This window comes from Erythrolamprus reginae, chromosome 5, assembly GCF_031021105.1.
Source record: "Erythrolamprus reginae isolate rEryReg1 chromosome 5, rEryReg1.hap1, whole genome shotgun sequence".
In the NCBI taxonomy this organism is placed as follows: Eukaryota; Metazoa; Chordata; class Lepidosauria; order Squamata; family Dipsadidae; genus Erythrolamprus; species Erythrolamprus reginae.
The window spans coordinates 95,166,067-95,193,729 of NC_091954.1; the positions used below are offsets into that span (position 1 = coordinate 95,166,067).

Consider the following 27,663-nt stretch of genomic DNA (forward strand, 5'->3'; position numbering starts at 1 on the left):
TCAAGTTAAGTTAGTCAAAACATGGCCAAAGATTTCAGATAGGAATTTCTTCAAAGGAAATGGTATATTATTAGACTAAACAATATGTAGAAACTAGTTGAAGAGGTCGTGCAAGAGAAACAAGAACAGATCTTTAGCTGAAATATATTATTATAAGAAACACAACATCTTCCCAAGCCACAAATTATTAGAGATCAGATTGCCACAGAGTTATGATGGTGGGCATAATAGGAAGTTTGTTTGTTCACCGCCTATTATTTCACAATTACACAATCTAATAACCTAAGTTAGCACTTTTAGCTTGTAAACTGATATTTAGTACTGGCTCAAATGATTCATAACTTTGGAGCAGTGGTGAAATCCAATGTTTTTTAACTACCAGTTCTGTGGGCGTGGCTTGATGGGTGTGGTATGGCTTGGTAGGCATGGCAGGAGAAGGGTACTGCAAAATCTCCATTCCCACCCCACTCCAGGGGAAGAATACTGCAAAATCCCCATTCCTTCCCTATTCCTGGGGGAAGGATATTGCAAAATCTCCATTCCCACCCCATTCTGGGGCCAGCAAGAGGTGGTACTTGCCAGTTCTCTGTTCTGTTATCGGTTCTCCGAACTACTCAAATTTCCACTACCGGTTCTCCAGAACCTATCAGAACCTGCTGGATTGCACCCCTACTCTGGAGAGAATGCAGTTTGCTTTCATAGGATCTTGGCTGGCCATCTGGTTTTGAAAGAAGGGAAGAAAATAAAACATATGCATATTTCCAGAAACTAAATATATCTCATGATTGCTTCCTGGTTATTACATAGCTGCTAAGTAGCAGAAGTGCAAAAATATCTCCCTTGAAATTATTGACCATATCTCGTCAAAAAATAATGGAGAATTGATTAAACAACAGATGTGCATTTGACCGGACTGTAGATATACATAATTTGGGTCAGTGTGATACAATATAGGAAACGCTATTCCAAACAGCTAATCATGCCCTCCATGAAGATACTCCATTCCATTTCTCTCACGTGCCCGTTTCCCTCTTACAGATTAAAATATTACCTTTCTGGTACATCTGATAGAAATTTCAATTTATTTTATTTATTTTTATTTATTCGATTTTGATGCCGCCCTTCTCCTTAGACTCAGGGCAGCTTACAACATGTTAGCAATAGCACTTTTTAACAGAGCTAGGCTATTGCCCCCCACAATCTGGGTCCTCATTTTACCCACCGCGGAAGGATGGAAGGCTGAGTCAACCTTGAGCCGGTGATGAGATTTGAACCGCTGAACTTCAGATCTATAGTCAGCTTCAGTGGCCTGCAGTACAGCACTCTACCTGCTGCGCCACCCCGGCTCATTATTATTTGTATTTGTACCATTCTTTGTACCATTCTGAAGGTACAAGAGAAAAACAACTTCATCTGAAAATATGAAATGCAGTTAGAAATGAGTTTTTAGTTTTAGATGTGGATTCAATCAATGGTTTGAGAAACCAGTTTTCTCCATTTTGGCATGCTATGGTTTGTCTGAACTCCAGGAAATTATGAGAAGGCAAAAAAGCAACCTGTAAATTGGCCCCAATTCCTGAATTTAGGGTCTCATTATGTGAGGGACAATCTATTTCACTGATGGTAACCTTTTTGGCGCTCACGTGCAAATGCACACAAGTGTGCCCAATCACCAAAAGGCAACATGAATTCACCCTGCGCATGTACCCCACCCCCACGCATGCATGCCCATTCCCTCAGCATGTGCCCTCCTATGTATGTATCCCAGCCCCTGTTTTGGCTTCCAGGTTGGTGCAGGTAGCTTTTCAGACCCAAAACAGGGCATGGGGGTTGGGACTTGCAATCTCCACACTCGCCCCTCCGCCTATGCGCACCCAGGCTTTTTCCTTCATTCCTGCCTTCTCCAAACTCCAGATTTCCCTGTGAGCGCATGCTTTCTCCTCCATTCCTGCATTCTCCAATCTCCACAGTTTATCCCTGTGTGCCTAGGCTTTCTCCTCCATTCCTGACTGCTCCAATCCAAGACTAGCTGGCCAGCGGGAGGAGCTGGGCTGGGGCAACGGCTGGCGTGCTCACAGAGAGGGCTCTGCATGCCACCGGTGGCACACGTACAGTAGCTTCGCCATCACGGAACTATTTCAATATGAACTTTTGTAGACACCGAGAGCTGTCCCACCTTTGAAATAAATAATTATTTCTCAAAATCTATTTCAATATTTATTTATTTATTTATTTATTTATTTATTTATTGGATTTGTATGCTGCCCCTCTCCAGAGACTCGGGGCGGCTAACAGCGACAATAAAACAGTGTACAATAGTAATTTGGTATTGATGATTAAAAATCAATTAATATAAAAACCAAACATATATACATACATACCATGCATAGAATTGTAAAGGCCTAGGGGGAAAGAGTATCTCAATTCCCCCATGCCTGGCGGCAGAGGTGGGTTTTAAGTTGTTTACGAAAGGCAAGGAGGGTGGGGGCAGTTCTAATCTCTGGGGGGAGTTGGTTCCAGAGGACCGGGGCCGCCACAGAGAAGGCTCTTCCCCTGGGTCCCGCCAGGCGACATTGCTTAGTTGACGGGACCCGGAGAAGATCCACTCTGTGGGACCTAACTGGTCGCTGGGATTCGTGCAGCAGAAGGCGGTCCCTGAGGTAATCTGGTCCGGTGCCATGAAGGGCTTTATAGGTCATAACCAACACTTTGAATTGTGACCGGAAACTGATCGGCAACCAATGCAGATTGCGGAGTGTTGGTGTAACATGGCATATTTGGGAAAGCCCATGATTGCTCTCGCAGCTGCATTCTGCACGATCTGAAGTTTCCAAACATTTTTCAAAGGTAGCCCCATGTAGAGAGCGTTACAGTAGTCAAGCCTCGAGGTGATGAGGGCATGAGTGACCGTGAGCAGTGACTCCCGGTCCAAGTAGGGTCGCAACTGGTGCACCAGGCGAACCTGGGCAAACGTCCCCCTCGCCACAGCTGAAAGATGTTTCTCTAATGTGAGCTGTGGATCGAGGAGGACGCCCAAGTTGCGAACCTTCTCTGAGGGGGCCAGTGATTCTCCCCCCAGGGTAATGGACGGACAGATGGAGTTGTCCTTGGGAGGTAAGATCCACAGCCACTCCGTCTTGTCTGGGTTGAGTTTGAGCTTGTTGACACTCATCCAGGCCCTAACATCCTCCAGGCACCGGCCCATCACTTCCACTGCTTCGTTGGCTGGACATGGGGTGGAGATGTATAACTGGGTATCATCGGCGTATTGATGATACCTCACCCCATGCCCTTGGATGATCTCACCTAGCGGTTTCATGTAGATATTAAATAGCAGGGGGGAGAGGACTGACCCCTGAGGCACCCCACAAGGGAGAGACCTAGAGGTCGACCTCTGATCCCCTACTAACACCGACATGAACTTTTGTAGACACTGAAAGCTGTCCCACCCTTGAAATAAATAATTATTTCTCAAAATCTATTTCAATATGAAATTTTGTAGACACTGAAAGCTGTCCCACCCTTGAAATAAATAATTATTTCTCAAAATCTATTTCAATATGAACTTTTGTAGACACTGAGAGTTGTCCCACCCTTGAAATAAATAATTATTTCTAAAAATCTATTTCAATATGAACTTTTGTTCGACACTGAGAGCTGTCCCACCTTTGAAATAAATAATTATTTCACAAAATCTACTTGCAGGCGCCATGGGAGAATGACTTCTCTCTAAGCAAGGGAATATACTTTCTTTTTCCATTTTTAGAAAAGAAGTCAAGCTCTTCCATCAATTAATGTCAACAGTGACTTTTAAGAGATTCTTGTTAGCTGCTTGGGACAAAGGAGATACATAAAATCATAAAAATGACTCATCCGAAATATGAGGCATTAGCATCAATATATGAGAGTTTGAACTTGAGTAGAGGACTGAACAACAAATGATGCTCATGTCCTTGTACCTGTTTATCACAATTGCTACTTTTGACACTGAGCAAGATTCTGAAGTAAAACATTACTTCCTTACAGGCCTATATAATTTATGTATGGTGTGTTGTGTGCATGTTTTTTAAATTATGGGTTTTTAACTTCGTATTATTAGATTTGTATTGTACATTGTTTCTATCACTGCTGTGAGCCGCCCCGAGTCTACGGAGAGGGGCGGCATACAAATTTAATAAATAAATAAAATAAATAAATAAATAAATTACTTGTGGTCACTTGCACTTCACTATTGCTTCCCATATTATCTGGAGAATGCATTGCATTGAACAACGAGCAATATTTGGATTTAAGCAAATATAACTACAGTGCCCATTCAGTTCTCCAAACAAAATTAAAGAAGTTCAGGAAGAGAAAGATGGAGGATGAATGAAAGGCAAGAAGTACAGTAAAAGAGCAACACGTGATGGCCTATTTCCTATTCAATTTTGATTAAAAAAACACTTGAACATAGCAAAAGCTCTTAGCTAAGAGAACTAAAGTTACACCACAGAGTAAAATCCAGATCTCTGCTGTGAACCTTAATGAGGGCCAGTGGTTAGTCAAATTCATTTCATAGGTTTGGTTTCATACCTCAGTAGGTAGGTGCATCTGACTGATCTAGCTTGGACTTGAAAGCAGATTCAGTCTTATTAGCAAGTGCTTTACAGTCCTCTCTAAGCGGTTTACAGAATCAGCATATTGCCCCAACAATCTGGGTCCTCATTTTACCCACCTTGGAAGGATGGAAGGCCGAGTCAACCTTGAGCCGGTAGTGAGATTTGAACTTCTGAACTGCAGCTAGAAGTTAGCTGAAGTAAACTGCAGTGCTGCACTCTAACCACTGCGCCACCCTGGCTCTTAGAGGAGAGAGTGCTAAATAATATAATTTGAATTCCTTTAAATTGGTAGGAGAATGCTGATAGATTATTACTTTGGTTTTTATTCTTATCAAGATAGCAGACTTTCATAAAGCTGGCACTGGCAAAATGTTTACATCCTATTGTTTTTAAAAAACAGTTGTTTCCATATAGTAACTAGGAACTAAATTTAAGATTACCTCTGATAAAGGTAACATGGATTGTGTTTTAACATTAAAGGTACAACAACAATAGCTGCAATTAGCAATTTTTTGGAGATGACATTAAGTATTAAAGCAGGGAAAATTAATCATTAATATTTTACTAAAGCTTTCAACTTCTGTATTGTTCAGCACACCGTCTTCTGGGAGAATGCCAAATGTATAAAAAATACCATTGTACAGTATCAAAGGAGAAGTAAAAAGGGGGATAATTAATTATACCTTAATTTCTTTTTAATAAATATAATTCAAGACAGAGGAACTTAAGTGCGTTATTCCTTTTTGCAGTTCTTTTACTAGCTCAGATTTGCTTAAATTCTATAAGAATTTATGTATTTTCTTATATGTATTGGGACTGTAATTTCTAGGCGTTGCTGTCAATGTGATATGTCTGTCAGCTTTGGAAGCCATATTAGCATCAGAAGTTTCCACGCTACCCCATTCTTGTGCTTGAGAAATTAGATGGGGAGATTTAGTAGAGCAGTGTTTTTCAACCAGTGTGCCGCGGCACACTAGTGTGCCGTGAGACATGGTCAAGTGTGCCGCGAAGCTCAGAGAGAGAAAGAAAGCAAGAGAGAGAGAAAGAAAGAGAAAGAAAGAGAGAGAAAGAGCGAGCGAAAGAGAAAGAGAAAAAGAGATAGAGAAATAAAGCGAGAGAGAGAGAAAGAGAAGGAAAGAAAGAAAGAGAGAGAAAGAGAGAGAGAGAGAGAAAGAGAACAAGAGAGAAAGAGAGCGAGAGAGAGCGAGAGAGAAAGAGAAAGAAAGCAAGAGAGAGAAAGAGAGAAAGAGAGGGAGGGAAGGAGAGAGAGAGAAAGGCATAGAGGGAGGTAGGGAGGGAGAGAGAAAGAGAGCAAAAAAGAGAGGAAGGAAGGAAGAAAAGAGGGATGGAGAAAGAAAGAAAGAAAGAAAGAAAGAAAGAGGAAGGAAGGAAGGGATAGAAAGAGGGAGAGAGAAATAGAGTGAAAGGGAGGAAGAGAGAGAGAGAGAATTTTTTTGTCCAAACTTTTTTTAGCCCCCCCACCCCGCTCAATGTGCCTCAGGATTTCGTAAATGTAAAAAATGTGCCACAGCTCAAAAAAGGTTGAAAATTACTGTAGTAGAGGGATAGCATTCTTCTGTTTAGTCAAGGTTGTGGTCTTCCTGCACTTGGAGGAGGAGGAGTTGAAAAGATGAAAGTCGGGACGGATGGTGATTGGACCATGTGATGGACTGATGGGTGCAGGGTTTGCGGTTTTGATTTACTGAGAGAAGACCTAGAGCTCTCAGATTCAGGCTTTCCCAGATGTGCAGTATGCCTAGTCTAATAAATGGGAACTTGGAGGAAAAAAAATAGAGGGATGAAGGAGAATATTGTGTTAACACCCCTGCTTCATTCGTAAAGTCCTCCCAAAATGCTCCGAAGGGAAACATTTGCTTATCGTATTTTTCAGAGTATAAGACACACCTTTTTCCTCCCTAAAAGAGGCTGATAATTAGGGTGCATCTTATACTCTGAAAGTAGCTTTACCTGCCCAACTAGCTGCTAATGATCTTCCCAGCTATAACCTTGCAGGAACTTTCATTGTTTCTCTCTGCCAAGAATGTTTTCCAAGCCCTAAGTCTTTGCAGCGTTTTTTTCATTGCTCTAACTTGCTCCGAATAAGTTTCTTTCCAGCCCTAACCAGGTGCTAACAATGTTTCCAGCTCTTATTGGCTTGCAAGCTCTTTCATTGTTACTCTCTACAAAGAATGTTTTCTGTTTTTGTTTTTCATTCTCTATTTGCTTTGAATGTTTCTTTCCAGCCCTAACCAGGTGCTAACAATGTTCCCAGCTCTTACCGGCTTGCAAGCTCTTTCATGGTTACTCTCTGCAAAGAATGTTTTCCAAGCCTTAAGTCTTTCCAGGGTTTTTTTTCATTGCTCTAACTTGCTCTGAATAAGTTTCTTTCCAGTCCTAACCAGGTGCTAATAATGCAAGCTCTTACTGTCTTGCAAGCTTTTTCTTTGTTACTCTCTGAGAAGAATGTTTTCCAATCCCTAAGTCTTTGCAGGGTTTTTTCATTGTTACTCTCTCTGAATAAAGTTTTTTTAAAGCTCTAACCAGGGGATAAAATAATGTGCTGGCTAAGGACACTAGCCAAATGAATACCTGGTAAGCAGATTATTGTCATATACTGTTTTATTACTGTTGTTAGCCACCCTAAGTCTGCGGAGAGGGGCGGCATACAAATCCAATCAATCAATCAATCAATCAATCAATCAATAAATAAATAAATAAATAAATAAATAAATGAGGGTCTCATGTGCCAGCCATTCCCATATGGAAGTTGATGTGATGATATGCACATCTGTATTATCAGCACATCTGACAATTTGAATAACTACAAATATGTAGTTATTAAGGAAAAGCACCAAATAAAATTTTGCAGAAGCTTAAGCCTGGAAAAATCCTTCCACTTAAAAAACAAACACAAACCAAAATAATATTCTGTAAATAATGTGTCCTAGATGATTTTCCAGCAATGGGTGAGCAAGGAAGATTCTCTCCTGAAGGTACACTTCTTAACATAAATTAATTTAGCTGGCTAGAGAACAATTCAATACCTTTGCAGTTTATTGTTATTTTTTTATTTCTTTCCTATCAATTTGGCTTTCTACAGCTGTCAGGACAGCTTGCAACAAGAATATAAAATAAATCGCAGTTGAAAGAAACAACAGAAATACAAGGTAAAAATACCATAAAAATAGCAATAAAACTTTTCTAATAACAGCCGAGTACCAAATTGTGCATGCATTAATGGCTCATGCATTAATTAGGGTATATTCCAGAAACTTCACAAAGTGAGGATACTGAAAACAAAACGCTTAATTGCACAAGAATTGGGGGGTGGACAATAGAGTTTGGGGGGCTTTTTTTTGCAGGGTGAGGAAGAAGAGAGAAGCTCCTAAAACCTTTTCCCCCCTCTCAGCCATAATCCTGTGCAGTAACAAGTTGATAAAACCTTTCTTTTAATAAAGCAAACTATAAATGTATAGTTTTATTTTTTTTAAAAAACATGTATGAATTATTGCATTCATTTTCCGACAAAGACATTGTCATCCAAACCAGAAAATGGAGATTAGGATCTCACTGGGATACAGCTTCTTAACAGACCTATTTCCCTGTTTCATGTCAGCACCTCCATCTGTTATGGAACATGATGCATTATTATGTCTTTGTCTTTATGCTAAGCCTATTAGACAAGAGGGGAACAAAACCTCTGCAAAGTTTTACTGGGCAGGTGTTTCTGTTTAATTCCTATTGCGGATAGGTTTTATGAGTTCCATGGGAGCAATTTTTATATTAGCATTTTCTATTTTGTAAAAACTCCCCCCACACCCCCTATTATGTCAGTATGATACCATTACACCGATGCTTATTCTTTTTAATCTGACAGCAAAATTTGATATAATTGATCGTCAGGTACAGTTATAATGATAGAAGAGAATATTTGCTGCCTAGGGTTGACTTGTAAGATTCTTGGTACTCTCCGAGCTTGATTTAATTTAATTTGATTTAATTGACTTCTATACTGCCCAATCCCATGGGATTCAGGGCGGTTTATAACAATGTAAAATACAATACAATGATAAAAAAGTCAAATATTAACTACTAAAAAACAGTAAAACCCCATTATAAAACTCAATAAAACTTTTCCAATCAGAACAAACATACATACCAAAAAACCCACACTTTGGCCGTGACAAGATGGTAGTATTCATGGCCCCCAGGCCTACTGGCAAAGCTAGGTCTTCACAGCCTTTCCGAAGGCCAGTACAGTGGGAGCAGTATGGACATGGGGGAGGGGGGGAGTTGGTTCTATAGAGTTGGGGCAGCCACAGAAAAGGCCCTCCCGCAGTCCCACAGACATTTCATTACCAAACTAGATTACATCATCAGTGCTAGGTAGAAGAAGCCGTTGAAATGTCTGCAGGAAAACCACCATGTTCATAGACCACCAAGAACCCCAAAGGTACAGCTACCCAAGTTATGTTCCTGGTTATCTCCAAGCACCTGATTAGTTCAGTTCTTTTTATCCACCCACACTTTTGCACTATTGCTTGGCAGATTAAAATCCCAAATATTTCTCTTTATAGAAGTAAAAAAAAAATATCAGGAATCACCTTTTCCAACTAAAACATTTTATGAAAAGGAATCAAATGCTGCATTTTTCCTTTGATCTATACTGCACTATACTGATCTATACTGCACTATACTGCACTATCCTTTGATCTATACTGCACTATACTGCACTATCCTTTGATCTATACTGCACTATACTGCACTATCCTTTGATCTATACTGCACTATACTGCACTATCCTTTGATCTATACTGCACTATACTGCAGTATAGATCTATACTGCACTATACTGCACTATCCTTTGATCTATACTGCACTATACTGCACTATCCTTTGATCTATACTGCACTATACTGCACTATCCTTTGATCTATACTGCACTATACTGCACTATCCTTTGATCTATACTGCACTATACTGCAGTATAGATCTATACTGCACTATACTGCAGTATAGATCTATACTGATCTATACTGCACTATACTGCACTGCACTGTGGCAGTGAAAATGATAGTGATTTTATCTTTCATCCTGACATACAGTATATATCCTCCCTTTTAGTTATTTGCCAATCTTAAAATGAAATGGCTTGGTGCTATTTTTCTAGTCTGCCAAACTAGATTACAGAATTAAAATGATAATATCTTTCCGTTCAATAGAAGTTGCTCTTGTCTGAATGACTTCCACTGGTTGCAATTCAAAATGTCTTCTACCTAGGAATTATACTTTTAATGTACCTAGGAATTCACAATTTGTATGTGGATATACAGTACATTCATTCAACCTGCATATGCAATTTTATGAACACTAAAGCTATCTAATTATTTTATGAACAGCAGATTTTCTAGATGTGTTAAGAAATAGTTAAGAAAAAGTTAAGGGGAGGTGAAAGGAAAGACAAGAAGATGATCAGAAGTAAGGTAAATGGATGCATTTTCGGTAGCTATGGCTACACTCTTGGAAGACCTAAAAGACCAAGTTAAGAACAAATCATTATGGGGGGGGGATTTATTTATGTGATTGTGAAGAAGTTAACAGCAGCGTTATAGAACATAATCATTATCCATCATCATTACCACAGGCACAGTGGTACCTCAATATCCATCATTAATTGGTTCTGGAGGCACATTGAGTACAAAAAAAAACGATGAACAACAAACACATTTTTCCCATAAGGAATAATGTAATGAGTGCCAAGAAATCCAATGTCAACAAGTTATAACTTGTGCATTGTACCACAACAAAAATTTCAGGTCAAAATGACTTCCAAAACAGTACAGTACCAAGGTACCACTGTATTTTGTTACACAATCTACCCTGAATAGGAACTAAAGAGCAATAAAAAGGGAATGTCATAAATTGGTATTTCTCTGTTATCTCAGGAAATCCTGTTATTTTGTGATCACAATTTGAAATTATTAAAACACTGCCTATTTTCCTAAGATGCAGCTGAATGTACATAGTTGTACTTAAGCACACAGGACTCTTGCCAAATTTGGGGTTCTGTTTATTTAAACTTCAGATCGTGCAGAATGCAGCTCCGAGAGCAATCATGGTCTTTCCCAAAAATGCCCATGTAACACCAACACTCCACAGTTTGCATTGGTTGCCGATCAGTTTCCGGTCACAATTCAAAGTGTTGGTCATCACCTATAAAGATGGCACCGGACAGGACTATCCCAGGGACTGCCTTCTGCCGCATGAATCCCAGCGATCAGTTATGTCCCAAGAGTAGGCCTTCTCCGGGTCCCGTCAACAAAAGAATGTTGTTTGTTGGGGCCCAGGGGAAAAGCCTTCTCGGTGGCGGCCCCGGCCCTCTGGAACCAACTCCCCCCGGAGATTAGAATTGCCCCCACCCTTCTCGCCTTTCGCAAGCTCCTTAAAACCCACCTCTGCCGTCAGGCCTGGAGGAACTGAGATATTCTTTCCCCCTAGGCCTTTACAATTATGCATGGTATGTTTGTTTGTATGGATGTTTGGTTTTACAATAAGGGTTTTTAATTGTTTTAGTATTGGATTTACATGCTGTTTTTATTACTGTTGTTAGCCGCCCTGAGTCTATGGAGAGGGGCGGCATACAAATCCAATAAATAAATAAATAAATAAATAATAAAGGAAGGAACTGTTCTATCCCAATATTTGTTTTACATGCAATCCCTTTCACTGAAAGAATCTATATGCCTTTAGGATTTCTCAGCTTTTCATATTTTGTATATGGTTATCCATCAACCTTTGCTTTGTCACATTAATTTATAGTATCTTAAATTAAATACTAAATTACATTGAAACATATATTTGTAAATATGTTATCTCTCAAAATATTAATTTAAACTCTTTTTTTTTCTAGGAGGAAGCTGACAGCTCTGTTGAAACAGGTGGAAAACATGGAAATTAGTGGCTAACTATGTTTTGGGAAAGAATAATCAAATTAATTTGCATCAATATTAATAAAACTTGAATTCTGTAAACATCCTTATTCAGGAGAATTTGCATTTATGAAGATTAATTAATTAGGCTCACATCACCAGATTCCTTATGACACCTCTGTAAGATATTATTTGTGGAGTTGAAGTCAATGCATTTTCAATCTTTTTGAAATAAATACTGAGCAAAAAAAGACTAGCTATATCATCTATACATTATCTTGTGCAGCCATCTTATTAGAAGATGTAATTTGTGCAAAAAGACATCAGTGTAATGCTGTCTTAGGAAAAATTGGCTGCATTAGCACAATTTCTAGATGATATCACATACAGTAGTGGCTAAGATTACAATTCTATAAACACTTATCTGGGTATAATAGCCACTGAATTCAATGGATGTTACTTCTAAGTGTATTATATGACATTTATTTATTTATTCAATTTTTATGCCGCCCTTCTCCTTAGACTCAGGGTGGCTTACAACATGTTAGCAATAGCACTTTTTAACAGAGCCAGCATATTGCCCCCACAATCCGGGTCCTCATTTTACCCACCTCGGAAGGATGGAAGGCTGAGTCAACCTTGACATATGAAATGTTCTATCAGAAAACTGTTGGGCAACTGTATTTGGGACAGCAGCTTTTCTACAAGGTCTGGGGCTTTTAGAAAGGTAAACTTAGAATACCTTTTGGACCATGCAAAATCTTATATGTTCTAAAACATACAATTTAGTGTCATGTAGGGACAATGAAAGATTCAGGTCAAGGATTTATCTGTACTTGTTTGGAGACTTTAGTTGATTTGTGTGCTGCAGTAATGCCATGTATTTTAATAAATAATTAGCTACAGTATTTCCAAATGTTTTTGACTTATAGTCGTGTTATCCTTTTCAAAGCTTGTGTTGGTTGTGATATAGTGCGGGTGAGGGGTTAGGCATTTTTGATAAAGTTGTAGGGGTTTGCCATTTTACTGTAATATGTTGTATAAGCAGTCTGCTTGACTTTCTTGTATTTATTTATTTATTTATTTATTTATTTATTTATTTATTATTTGATTTGATTTGATTTGTATGCTGCCCCTCTCCGCAGACTCGGGGCGGCTAACAACAATAATAAAAACAGCATGTAACAATCCAATACTAAAACAACTAAAAAACCCTTATTATAAAAGCAAACATACATACAAACAAACATACCATGCATAAAATTGTAAAGGCCTAGGGGGAAAGAATATCTCAGTTCCATGCCTGGCGGCAGAGGTGGTTTTTAAGAAGCTTACAAAAGGCAAGGAGGGTGGGGCAATTCTAATCTCTGGGGGGAGTTGGTTCCAGAGGGCCGGGGCTGCCACAGAGAAGGCTCTTCCCCTGGGTCCTGCCAAATGACATTGTTTAGTTGACGGGACCCGGAGAAGGCCCACTCTGTGGGACCTAACTGGTCGCTGGGATTTCTGCAGTGCTTTTGAATAATCAATACCCAGTCAACAACTAAAAACCCACACACAACAGGCATCATAGAATAGCCCAAAGTACACATTCTAGTAGAGAGAAGTTCCCTCAAGATGGGCTCCAGAATGAGTCTAAAAGCTTGGAAGACTAACCTCTGCTCCTGGTAACCAATCCAGATTGGATCCTTCATGATCTGAATAATGTTCTTACGTAGCTCCTCTTGTGGGTTGTTTATTTATATTATTTTATGTTTTCATTTTATTGTGATTGTGGATGTTTTAACTGTAATTGCATATTTTATCATGAGTTACCAAGAATCCTTTGGGGTTGTGATAGAATGTAAATGTAATGGATAAGTAAACAAATAAGTAAAATACGTGTTGCTGGATTGCGGGCCAAATTTCAGTACTATTACTTACTTACTTACTTACTTACTTACTTACTTACTTACTTACTTACTTACTTACTTACTTACTTACGTATTGGATTTATATGCTGCCCCTCTCCGAGGATTCTGAGGATGATTGCTACTACTTGTTTTCGGAGAAAAATGAGGAATTCTCCTGCTTGCCCTTTTCAGAGCATTTCTGATCAATATTTAAAGGTCACAGGACAAAGTCTAAAGATTTGTTAAATAAATAGTAGTAAATAAATAGTATGCAGTCAACATTACAGTAATAAAAATTTTAACAGAATAACTCTGGGTTTGGGATCTTCTAAAGAAAAAGACTGTAAACCCATCCCCCTAAAAATCAAGAGGCAGCCTGTTATGGGGCTCTTCCAAACTACAAATGGAATATTGCAAGTTGTTGTTACCACTTGGGATTCTTTTATCCTAATGTTTGCACACTAATAGCAGGACTTTATATATTTATATTTCGGAGTTTTCGGAGAGGGGCAGCATACAAATCTAATAAATAAACAAGTCTTCCCTTCTTTCTTATCTTCTTAAGTTAGTTGGAACAGGGTAGAATTCTTTCCTACTACTTCTGGTTAAAGCTTGATTAAAAGAGCATTTGGTAAAATTCTATGGAATGAATTATAGAAAACAAAAAAAGTGGGGGAGATGAAAGTAGAATACATTTATAGTGGATGAATGTGTGTGATATGCGTGCATTTTTGTACATGTATGTATGAAGGGAAAAATATCCCTACATTTTTAGAAGTTTCCCCCTTTTAAAAAAAAACCGCCCTCTCAATTTTTACTTAATTTGTAGAACCAGATATTTAACTTTACCTATATCACTAAATATAATCTGATATCACTAAATATCAGTATCATCTGAAATGGTGCTGGGAAAAATCTTGGAGGGCTGAGGCTTTGATCCTGCTCCAAATAATTGATATTTTTATCAGAAACATAGAAACATAGAAGACTGACGGCAGAAAAAGACCTCATGATCCATCTAGTCTGCCATTATACTATTTCCTGTATTTTATCTTACAATGGATATATGTTTATCCCAGGCATGTTTAAATTCAGTTACTGTGGATTTACCAACCACGTCTGCTGGAAGTTTGTTCCAAGGATCTACTACTTCTTTCAGTAAAATAATATTTTCTCATGTTGCTTTTGATCTTTCCCCCAACTAACTTCAGATTGTGTCCCCTTGTTCTTGTGTTCACTTTCCTATTAAAAACACTTCCCTCCTGAACCTTATTTAACCCTTTAACATATTTAAATGTTTCGATCATGTCCCTCCTTTTCCTTCTGTCCTCCAGACTATACAGATTGAGTTCATTAAGTCTTTCCTGATACGTTTTATGCTTAAGACCTTCCACCATTCTTGTAGCCCGTCTTTGGACCCATTCAATTTTGTCAATATCTTTTTGTAGGTGAGGTCTCCAGAACTGAACACAGTACTCCAAATGTGGTCTCACCAGCGCTCTATATAAGGGGATCACAATCTCCCTCTTCCTGCATGTTATACCTCTAGCTATGCAGCCAAGCATCCTACTTGCTTTTCCTACTGCCCGACCACACTGCTCACCCATTTTGAGACTGTCAGAAATCACTACCCCTAAATCCTTCTCTTCTGAAGCTTTTGCTAACACAGAACTGCCAATGCAATACAGTACTCAGATTGAGGATTCCTTTTCCCCAAGTGCATTATTTTACATTTGGAAACATTAAACTGCAGTTTCCATTGCTTTGACCATTTATCTAGTAAAGCTAAATCATTTACCATATTACAGACCCCTCCAGGAATATCAACCCTATTGCACACTTAGAGTCATCGGCAAATAGGCAAACATTTAGGGTTACAGAAGTTGTAAAACTGAAGACGAATTGCGATCTCAGTGTTTGAAGAGTAAGATAAATATTTCAGATATAGTCAAGAGGACTCTGTGGCGCTGAGCGCTGACACATTTGCTCTCCAGGCTTTCAATAAGAATCTCAAGCATGGTCTCAGCTGGTAAGTTCTTGAGTCAACTCAAGGGATTTAATTAGCAACTTCATCTCAAACAGTATAAATAAAGCCTCGTTTGTCCTCCTTGCAAGACATCTCGTGATTATTCAGTCAGCTACAGGGTGAACAGCACCCATCTGCTGGAAAAATCCCCTTCCGTTTGGGATATCACATCTGACAAATCGTTTCAGCTACAGACATGCTACCCCTGGGCTCTGACAATCAGGCTTTACGAAAGACTGGGAGACATCAAACAACAAAGTCACCTATCAGATAAACAGCTAATTTCATCAGGGCAGTCATAAATAACTGTCCATTCTCCTACTGGTTCCAATACAAAGGCTGCTTACATTAAGTCCTTAACAACTGGAGAAAAGCCGCCTATTAGCGTGTGAAATTGTTAAGAGAAGTTTCTAAACCAGAGCTCTTTGAAAAGCAGCAGAAAACAATTTGGACTGTGTAATCGAATTCAGAAATGTGACCGAGTGAGTCAAAATAACAATAAGAGCAAGGTTATTGCCATAATTGGCAACTGGGTTTGGGGTAACTAAGGAGCTGCCCCTTATCAAAAGCTCTGATGCTGCAGAGTAAAATCTTTCTGAAAAGAACTGAGGTTTTTGAAGGAATAAAATCCATTTCATTCCATGCCATTCACTGCCATCTTAAATTACCCAAAGTGCAATATCTGACTTTATGTCACGCTGTTGTCAAATTTGGAATAACATCTGGTATAGCTTAAACGAGAGTGTGGCACTACAAAGAGTGGATTAAATGCTGAGTGGGGACACCAATCCAAGGACAAGGGGACATTTGGTGTAAAGGAGACAATTAGGCATATCAGTCAGGAACAAAGAATTGTGAGCATTCATTAAATTGCAGTACAGAAGATTTAATCAAGTCTGTACACCAGAATCTAGTCAACTGAAGTTCAGTACAGTGGTATCTCTACTTACGAACTTAATTCATTCCGTGACCAGGTTCTTAAGTAGAAAAGTTTGTAAGAAGAAACAATTTTTCCCATAGGAATCAATGTAAAAGCAAATAATGTGTGCGATTGGGGAAACCACAAGGAGGGTGGAGGCCCTGTTTCCTTCCAGGAGATTCCTAGAGAGGCCCAGGTTTGTAAGTGGAAAGTGGTTCTTGAGAAGAGGCAAAAAAATCTTGAACACTTGGTTCTTATCTAGAAAAGTTCATAAGTAGAGGTGTTCTTAGGTAGAGGTACCACTGTATTAAATTGGTGCAAAAGAAGGATCAATGGAATTCAAGAGGGATTGATTTGTATGTGGCAATATACATACAGACTTGGTATGTATGTGGCAACATAAGGACTCTTAAGTTTATGACATATTTAACTCTGCCACCTCAGCTCTGCTAGTAAATTTGGTCACTGTTTCAGTACTGCCCCTGTATTGTATTGTATTGTATTTATTAGATTTGTATGCCGCCCCTCTCCGTAATTGTCTTTGTGAAATGTAAGACCCCCAAAGTGTACTAACAATGGTTCACCAATCCAAGTTTTATTGAGGAAAAATTAAAAAAGTGGTTGCAAGCACGGCCTCTTAGAGCCTTCCCAAATGGATTGAGTTCAAAGAGAGCAAAAAGCAGTTTTCAGGCTATGCATTTTATATTCCTACACAACTGTTTGCTTCTTTCACCTTCTATTTGATTGTTTCTTGATTTCTTATTTGTACCTATGACTATTATTAAGTGTTGTACCTTAGGATTCTTGATGAATGTATCTTGTCTTTTTATGTACACTGAGGGCATATGCATCAAAGACAATTTATTTATTTTAATACGTATATATTTAATAAAAAATTTCTAAAGAAAACAAACAAAAAAACAAAAAACAAAGACAATTTCCTTGTGTGTCCAATCACATTTGACCAATAAAGAATTCTATTCCTATTCTATTCTATTCCATTCCATTCTGACCAGGGTAAATACTAATTTATTCAAAGATCAAGTGATATCTTGTGTCTGGTAGAGCTTCATGGATATTCAATGCTCAGTCACCCTCTGTTGGAGTCCCACTATAGAACATCACTATCTAATTTTAGATATGTCAAGTTGTGCTGACATATCAGGTGCTCTGGCAAACAAAATATCTTGTAGGTGATTCATATCCTCCCTTGAATCATTACTAAGCTTTATTAAATGCCAACCTGGGTCAATTCATAACACAACAAAATTCCATAGGTCATTACATTGCAGATAATAATATTCCCTTGCCAAATCAGTCACTATCTAGATTGGCTCACAATCTATAATATTGTATCAAAATGAACTTTCCTGAAAAAAAGAGAAGCCCTCAGCTCATTATAGCCCTCAGCTGTTTTTCTTGCAGTTATTTTAACCTTAAAGAAAGAAGCAGAATTTCATAATGTGGAAGATGGTTAAATTGTTTATTTATTAGCTATCAAAGTACTACTACTTGATCAAAACTGTCATACTCAATAAAAACGTCCCTTTTAATTTTGTTCTGTGTGAAAATCTTTCCTTTGCAATCTTACCTGCAATTACTTATTCAACATCATTCTTGATATCATAAAAATACATCTAGACCAGTGGTTCTCAACCTGGGGGTCGGGACTCCTTTGGGGGTCGAACGACCGTTTCACAGGGGTCACCTAAGACCATGGGAAAGGACAAATTAGGTGTTTACAGTGGGGGTATCCCTCTGGCCTTCCTGCCAATCAGCTTAAAGATCTGTGGGGAGAATTGGCACTAGACTTATGGTTGGGGGTCACCACAACACGAGGAACAGTATTAGGGGTCATGGCATTACAAAGGTTGAGAACCACTGATCTAGACTATTTTTCATTTTGAATTCTAACAAAAGTATATATTTGATTCAGTAAGGTTGTTTGAGAAGTCGTAAGTGGAAAAAGAAACACCTTCTACTGAACACATCTAAAAACTCTTCTATCAGTGATTTTCATGTTACTCTAGGAAGATCTTACATTTAAATTCCCATGCAATTCCAGGTAATGCTGAAGGATTAGAATGATGCGATAATTTGTGTATATTTTACAAAAGTACATTTGATAGTTTATAATTTGCAGTAATAGAGACACACATAGCTACTAAAATATTTTTCTCATAATTTCTGGAGGTGCCTCTGATAATCAATTGGTAGGCATTTTTCTTCTACAGATAGGGAACATGCATAAACTGTCTTGTAATATAGTCTAAGACAGGGGTAAGCAAAGTTGGCTCGTCTATGATTTGTGGACTTCAGCTCCCAGAATTCCTGAGCCAATCATGCCAATACCCCTGGTCTAAGAACATATCTCCCTCTTGAAAAAAAAGAGAGAAATTTGGATACACATAATGTGATCTCTCTATTGTTCAATATAGCCGTTCTCTTATTTAGCTCCAAATTCTAAATATAATATTTGGCCGTCCACATTATTATACTCTTTAATAGTTCTCAGTGAGCAAACACCACTAGTAGCTAGATATATAAATAATCTTGGCAAAATATTATGAGAGAAAAATGAATTTGGAAGAGAGAATGAATACTAAAAGGGCAATGTCTGAGAATTGATCTAGTCCAGGAAAAAGGAGAAGTATTTCGAATGGATGGTTAGGATTCAACTCCTAAGTCACACACATAGCATTCAGCAGAGTTATTAACTAATGGTCATGTGGATATGATTTGTGTGAAAGTTATGAACACCCAACAGATTTATAAGCCACATAAATTAATTTTAAGTGCATGGATTAAAGAATCACTGAATGCGGTAGATATAAATACAAATTTAATTATAGTAGGAACGAAAGCATCATTGTTAAGTGCTATACAATCAGAAGACATTCATGTTCAAGCTGACATAAAATAGACCCTGCCAAAGGTTTATTTTACAGGTGTGGGCGTACATGCTGTCTTACAAACAGTTCTGCAAGATCTAAATAAAGGCCAAGTGCTTTTGGACCAGAGTCTGAAGGAACAGCTAAATAGAAACCTTTCCCAAGCCTCTATGTTCCAAAGATATAGCTCTGCATTTTTTTTAAAAAAGCTTTTTAGAAATTCTGAAGTAGTAGATCCTGTTTACCAGAATTTCATGAGTACAGTGGTACCTCTACCTAAGAACGCCTCTACTTACGAACTTTTCTAAATAACAACCGGGTGTTCAAGATTTTTTTTGCCTCTTCTCAAGAATAATTTTCCACTTACAAACCGGAGCCTCTGAAACTGTAACCGGAATAGGCAGGGAGAAGCCTGCGTGGGGCCTCTCTAGATATCTCCTGGGAGGAAAAGGGCCAGAAAAGGCGGGAGAAGCCTCTGTGGGGCCTCTCTAGGAATCTCCTGGGGGGAAACAGGGCCAGAAAAAGCAGGGAGAAGCCTCCATGTGGCCTCTCTAGGAATCTCCTGGAGGAAACAAGGCCAGAAAAGGTGGGGAGAAGCCTCTGTGTGGCCTCTCTAGAAATCTCCTGGGAGGAAACAGGGCCGGAAAATGCAGGGAGAAGCCTCTGTGGGGCCTCTCTAGGAATCCCCTGGGAAGAAACCAGAATAGCCTACACTCTCCCTGTGATTTCCCCAATCGCACGCATTATTTGCTTTTACATTGATTTCTATGGGAAAATTTGCTTCTTACAAACTTTTCTACTTAAGAACCTGGTAACGGAATGAATTAAGTTTGTAAGTAGAGGTACCATTGTACTTCACTTGCTTAAGCTACCTTCTTTAAAAGGAAGAACTACAGCTGGTACTCATCATGCATTCTCATCTGCAAAGACTATCCAGTGTTATGGTACAATCACCACTACTGTATAAGGTACCAATTAGATGCCATCAATTCTCCCTATAAATCTTTCTCTATGCGTAGCTCCATTAGCTGGTTGGGTAGGAAATCTGTCTGCCAATCTGAGTACTCCATGATTCCAATGCCTATAAGTGCCTGGTGATATAGTTAGTGCTCTGGCAGTCAGGTATTTTAGGCATAAGAAAACTGATGTTATGAGCAACAGGGCTGTAATTGGGAAATGGCAGAGTTGGCTCTCTATCGTAGTCCATCACCAGAGGTAGTATCTTTAATCTGCTTGATGAAGGTAGTCTTGTTCTTATTTTAGAATTCTTCCATTTGGGTTATTTATTTTTGAAGTGATGTCTCACTAAGCTAGCCTGAACAAATTATGTAGGAAAAAAAAGCCAAATGAATCAGTTCCCATGTTTTCTGATTCATTTTCCTTTACATTTTTAAGTTTGGAGCTTATTTTCTGTTGAAAACCCTTTACTAATATCCATTGAGGTGGTGGGAATTGGGAGATGAATTTGCTGATCTACAAAGCTGACATCTGAACTTAACATGTTTTCCACTCTCATTATTTCAACAGTAATCTTACAGTGCTTCATTGATCTCCTTTGTGTATTTATAAAGCCAGTGAAAGGCTTTATGACCAACATAATCTTTGCATCAGTCACAAATGCATAAAATTCAATAATTTTAAATCTGGATTTGAATCTTTCAATGGCTGGAGATAAAGAGGAAAGGCAGAATAAAACTTTTGGAATACAGATTTTAAGTAAACAACTGATATTCTAGAGCAGCATTGTTGAATGGGCATCCAAAATGAATTAACTACAGTAAATCCATCTTTGTTTACCGAAGGCAGATGCTGAGCAACAATCCAGATGAAGAATTATCATTACGGGCAGTGAAAGGCTGCAAAAATTTTTAGTACCATACTGGTGGTGTGGCTTATTTGTGGGACTGGCCTGCTGGCCATGTGACCAGGTGGGAGTGGCTTGATGATCATGTGACTGGGGGTGGTTTAAAGGTCATGTGACTGGCTTAAAGGTGGCCAACGTGACGCCATTTGCGTCAAGGGTCTGGGTTAGCGTGAAAATGTTTAATGAGCCCTCGCATCCTTGACAAAAATTGTTTCATAAATTTTGTGTCTAATCACACTTGGCCAATAAAGAATTCTATTCTATTCTTTCCTCTTATATTTTTGCATGGCTGAGTCCCAGGAGAAGGGCAACAAAGAAAACAAATTAATTAATAATAAATATTTGCGGTATGCCTAGAAGTTAAGAGATAGGATGGATAGACAGATGGACGGATCAGATGAAGGTAGAACTCAGCAGATCCTATAGAACTTCTATTAGAGATGAGCAAAACCCCAGCCTGTGGAATTAATGAAAGAAGATATTCCATGTGCAGCTGCCTCATTACCTCTCTACCTATAAACTTGTTCATGCGCATCTCCTTTTGGCTATGTGAACATATCCAGAATCCTGAAAATACCAATGAGGCAAAGTTCCCCAATGCAGCCATTGATTTAATCCTGAGCTACATCCAAAAGTTGTAAGCCTCTTTTCTTTCCTATGTGACTGTAAATTATAGTTTAGCATTATGCACACAACTTGTGTGCACTCATGAAACTTCCAGGGCAACCACAAAGTGAAAGAAAACATCCATTTCCAATTTTTAAGTAGGAATGGCGTGAACAAAAGGTTCATTCACATACAATAATAGAATCCTGAGGATGAAGTCTATTTTACCATTTATGCATGAATCCATGGATACTTGACTTTGATTACTTCACTTGATTGCTGTTGTTCCCTTCTAGGTCAAATTATCTTGAGAATGCCACTTGCAAAATGACAGGATTTAAGCATTATGTGATGATTTGAATCCATCTGTTATTCTTGGCCTGGAACGCTTACTTACTTATAAATCTTGTCAACACACATGCCTATTTTTAGTGGAGCTCATTTAGTTGGATGTCTTTGATTTTTTTTTTTTATTAACGGAAAAGATTTTCAAGGAGAATTGTCAAGAATGTGGAGGGCATTAAAGATATGGTATGGCTGTATAGACAAATTAATAAATATAAATGCATTATATAAAATACTAGATATAAATGATAGAAGAGAAATCTAACCAAAATAAAGTTATTCTATCATGAGCTTGCAATTTTAATGAGTTAGAACTTATCTATATTATTTGTATTATATTATATAGCCACACTGTTATCCATAAAGGTGAATCAAATTTCTGTAATTCAACTTTATTGGCATTTCCTTAAAAAAAAACCCTGTATGCTTTGGATTATTTGTAATACAACTATTGCAAACATCCTGAAGAAGATAGCACGGTTCTTAATATCTCTTTATTATTGTCATTTTTTGAACTTTATTTTTACTACTTGTATTATCACGTTCACAGCATGAAATAATTTCCAGTCAATGATTGATTCTAAGGACCTATGTGAGTTGTAGTTTAATATTTAAAAGTGAAGCAACTATTTTAGGAAGCATATGCCTTGGACAAAAAGCAATGATTCCTAGTTATTTCTCTTTGTTGTGTTTATTGCTTGGCCTTCTAAATTTGTTAGCTGCATCAAGGAACTAGAAAAAGCTATCCTACCACATACACTGTTAGATTCACATGCCAGTCCAGTTAGATTTTATAATATGGCACAAGTAATATGTAGCAAAATAGTTTGGATTGCCTTGTTTTTCTACTTTCCCCTGGCAAAACAAAACCTGGTCTCTAGGAATCATCTGTTAGCCTTGACATTTTGTTTTATAACATGGGAATCAAATCTGAAATCTGCATCTGGAATCAAATCTAACCATTTACCGCCTTGGGGTTTCAGTCAAATCTGCATAGCTAGAGGTATAACAAGCAGGAAGAGGGAGATTGTGATCCCGCTATATAGAGCGCTGGTGAGACCACATTTGGAATAAGGTGTTCCGTTCTGGAGACCTCACCTACAAAAAGATATTGACAAAATTGAACGGGTCCAAAGACGGGCTACAAGAATGGTGGAAGGTCTTAAGCATAAAACGTATCAGGAAAGACTTAATGAACTCAATCTGTATAGTCTGGAGGACAGAAGGAAAAGGGGGGACATGATCGAAACATTTAAATATGTCAAAGGGTTAATTATTATTATTATTATTATTATTATTATTATTATTATTATTATTATTAATTCGATTTGTATGCCGCCCCTCTCCAAAGACTTAAATAAGGTTCAGGAGGGAAGTGTTTTTAATGGGAAAGTGAACACAAGAACAAGGGGACACAATCTGAAGTTAGTTGGGGGAAAGATCAAAAGCAACATGAGAAAATATTATTTTACTGAAAGAGTAGTAGATCCTTGGAACAAACTTCCAGCAGACGTGGTTGGTAAATCCACAGTAACTGAATTTAAACATGCCTGGGATAAACATAGATCCATCCTAAGATAAAATACAAAAAATAGTATAAGGGCAGACTAGATGGACCATGAGGTCTTTTTCTGCCGTCAGTCTTTTATGTTTCTATAGCTATTTCCTACAATAGCAATTATGCACCCATATATCTTCATGCAAACTATGTTGCAACACTGTAAGCTTGTAAAGTTTTTGAAGAAAACCCCCCAACCAGTTTGCAAGACTTTAATGCTATCAGAAGCGGGCTACCATTGCAGGCCATGTACGTGGTGCTCTGCCCCGCTTACGAGATCCCTTACAGATGAGATTTTTGACTGGGACTTAATAGAACTCCAGCTGCTTGTGATTATAAATGTTAAGTATTTCAGAGGCAGCCAAAATATGTGTTCTTTTAACTATCCTGCTGATGCAAATGGAAAGAGTTACGCTGTCACCTGAAAGAAGTATAATTTGCTCCATTGTAAAACAACGACATCTCCTGACTATCCTCAGGCGTCTATCTATTCACAGCTCAGGTAGATTTGAAACCAGTTTGACCTTCTCATTAAAATGAAGGGTGTTGATAGAGCACTGAAATCTATCCTGACAGGAGGAAATGTTACCTTTGGAATTGGTGTGAAGCTGAATGATAGGGGGGGATTTCAAATCATGAACATCTGCTGCAATTATTATTATTATCATTATTATTTTAAAACACAGACACTTCTCCGCACAGCAGTTGCAATCAAGCCGTGCTTCAGAACAGGTAGCACCATTAAAGCTAAACAAGAGATTTGATTAGAATGCCAAATCTGTCAATCAGCCTCATTATAGATATAAATACAGGACTTCCATTCATAGTACATATCCACCATTCTAATGGTGAGGTTTTTTTCAAGTGTATCGCACAAATATATTTTTATGTTTATCATAGTTGGTCTTCACTCACATTTGATTGCTTTACTTCATAATTAAAATCTACCTTTGCAGAGGAAAAAAAATTGACAACTTTTCTACCACACAAACATTATTCAGTGAAGCCAAAAACAATCGTTCCCATTTTTAAATGTCATTCTGACTTTTAAACATTTTAATACAGTTTGTTTTTTTCCCTTGATTTATTCCATTTTTTTTTCATGAATTCCCTGATAATTCCCTGATATTTCCCAAACTGCTGATTTTCCTGATAATTTTCTGATTTCCTGGTTTGCTGGACACCCTGTGCAAAGAAATGTGAATAAGATATAAACAAGATTTCCTATTTTATCCCCTTTGTCTTCTCTATACAATTTGTACTCTTTTTCAGGACTGGAAAAAAAAAAGGATGATCAGCATGTGAGTACTGTATATTTGAAATTCTGAAACATGCTATGAGTATTCATAAAAAATGTCTGCCACAAATTATGTGAACAATCATTTCAAGATGGCTGCTTCCTGCCATCCCCTCCAACTTCTTAGCATGTTACTTGCCATCTCAATTATGCTTCTCTTTTTTTCTGGATGGGGCACAAAATATTTCAGTATGGCATTACTAAGAAAATAGACTAGTATTTTGTAAATGGTATTTTTGTTTGGGGCATGCAATTTTCTCATTTTTTAAATATTTAATTCAAGTGGACAAACCATCTCACTATCATCCAGAGAGAATGTTGTGGTGACTAATGAGGCAAAATCTCTTCAGAATAAATTAATATGAATTCTGAATATGCAACATATATTGTACCGAATTAGCATATTCTTTTCAGTGTTGACTGAAGGAATTCACATTATAGGAAATGAACAAGATTTAGTTAAATGAAACAAGTAAAAAAGGTGGAGAATTCTACTGAAATCGCTATTTTTCTGAAATAGAGAAAAAAATAATGATTATGCTAATGAAGAGTCAATAGCCTTTTAAAAAAGGAAGTATACTATTTAGTTCAGCATTCTATCTGCTTGGCTGAATATACCAACCAATGCTCGGCCTGGAAAATGTCAAAGGAAAATAAAATATAGAGACATTAATAAAATAATGCTTCTGTTATATGAGAGTAATATAGAAAGGAACACGTTGTGATGCATCATTAACTAGCTAGTTTCAAAGCATACCTAGGTAAAAAGCATCTGCTATGTGGAACTGAACCACAAAAAACTGTGGCGACATTTAAGTTGTCAATCAACATACCTGCCTCATCATAGGATACAGTCAATTTTTCCAGCATTTCTCGGTCGATTGAGAGAATTTGTTGCTCCAGGATGGTTTGATAGGATAATACACTGTTATCCTTATCTTTATTATAATCCTGAAGGTGTTGCTTTAGGACTTCTGGTAAGCGGGACTTCACATATTCTGCTGCTGACTACAGAGAAGAAAGAGGGGAGAAAGAAGAAAGAGAAACCGAAGTTGACTTTTATGTGCAATATTACCTTTTGTGCCGCATATATGCATACATAAAATAAGAGGTAGTTTTATGAAACATGAAATACAAGAATTTAAAAACATGAAATGCAAGAATTTAAAAACTGCAACCTATATATTTTAGGGTTTTTTTTAATCACAGCCTATCTTAGAAATACTTCTAGGCATTTTCCTCAGGTTATTCTTGGTTTCTTTCACTTGTCAGATTGAAAAATCAGGTCTCCACAAAATCTAAAATATATGGAAGCAACCCCCAACATTGAAACTTTTCTATTTTATCAACACAAAAGAGTTTCAGGGTGGAAAAGGGGCTACAGAAAAGGTGGGCATTTCGGATATAAACACTAGAAAATATTCAGAGATACTTTACTAGAAGAGGCCTCCACTTCTCCACTTGCAACAGAATACCCTATGCCAGTAATGGCGAACCTATGGCACAGGTGCCACAGGTGGCACCCGGAGCCATATCTGCCGGCACACCAGCCATTGCCCTAGCTCAGTTCAACAGGCATGATTTTTGGTTCACACAGAGGCTCTGGGAGGGCGTTTTTGGCTTCCAGAGAGCCTCCGGGGGGATGGGGGAAGGTGTTTTTGCACTCCCCCGGCTCCAGAGAAGCCTTTGGAGCCTGGTGAGGGTGATACACGAGCCTATTGGGCCCACCAGTTGGGAAACAGGCCGTTTCCAGCCTCTAGAGGGCCTCCAGGGGGCAGGAGAAGATGTGTTCGCCCTCTCTAGGCACTGAATTACGAGTGTGGACACTCACACACTCTTTTAGCACCAGAGGAAAGAAAGGTTCAACATCCCTGCCCTACACAACTAGATTTACAATACTAGGTTTAGAAAGCTTAGAAGCACGTCGCCTTAAACACGACCCAAGCATAACCCATTCAAATCATCTGCTATAACGTCCTTCCTGTCAACGATTACTTCAGCTTCAACACACAATGGCCAGATCTCTTTCTACCAGCTGCTGGATCAGCAGGTCATCTAAGTAACACTGGATTTTGACAGGGATTGACCTGAGAGAAGCTGCCAGCACTGTCATGAACTTGGTAAAAGTCCTCAGCTGAGGCCAGCCCAAATGGGGGCACAGTGTACTGATAATGGTGGTCAGCATAGCAGAAACTCAAGTAACACTAGTGACATGGATGAATAGGGACATGGAGGTAAGCCTCCTTGGGGTCTACAGAAGTCAGGCAGTCCCCCTCGGAATCCCAGCTAAAATGGAGTGGAGGGAGTGCATCTTAAATCTCCTAAACCAGATATTGGTTTAGTTTCTTTAGCTTAAATTGAGGATTTGGGCACTAGAAATAAAACTGAATACAAGCCCTGACCCTGCTGCTCCAGTGATACCATCTGGATGGCTCCAATGTCCAGCAAATGCTGGATCACTGATTCCATGAGTCCCTGGTGTACTGGTCACCAGAAATGGGACAGCAAAGAAAGAACCTCATGTGGGGGAAGGGAGAAAGAATCTCATGTGGGGGAAGGGAGAAAGAAATTCCAGGGCAAACCCAGATGTAACAGTCTCCCTGACCCCGGTAGTTTCTTCCCAGCAGCTGCAAAAAGACCAAGTTGCCCTACAATGGGAGAATCATCTCAGGTCTCGAAAAGAAATTTCTCTCTCCTCGTGGCTCGTAACTTGGAATACTCGCATGTGGAGCAGCTCGTAT

At 38.5% G+C, this 27,663-nt stretch overlaps 1 protein-coding gene across 2 annotated transcripts in view; it reads right to left on the reverse strand.

Moving 5' to 3' along the window:
• Positions 1 to 27,663, reverse strand: part of PPM1L (protein phosphatase, Mg2+/Mn2+ dependent 1L) — a 240,177-nt gene that overhangs the window by 32,024 nt on the left and 180,490 nt on the right. For both annotated transcript variants that reach the window (XM_070753560.1, XM_070753559.1), the window contains exon 3: positions 25,756 to 25,930. In XM_070753560.1, coding sequence (XP_070609661.1) covers positions 25,756 to 25,930 — 175 coding nt within the window. The remainder of the gene's footprint in view (positions 1 to 25,755; positions 25,931 to 27,663) is intronic.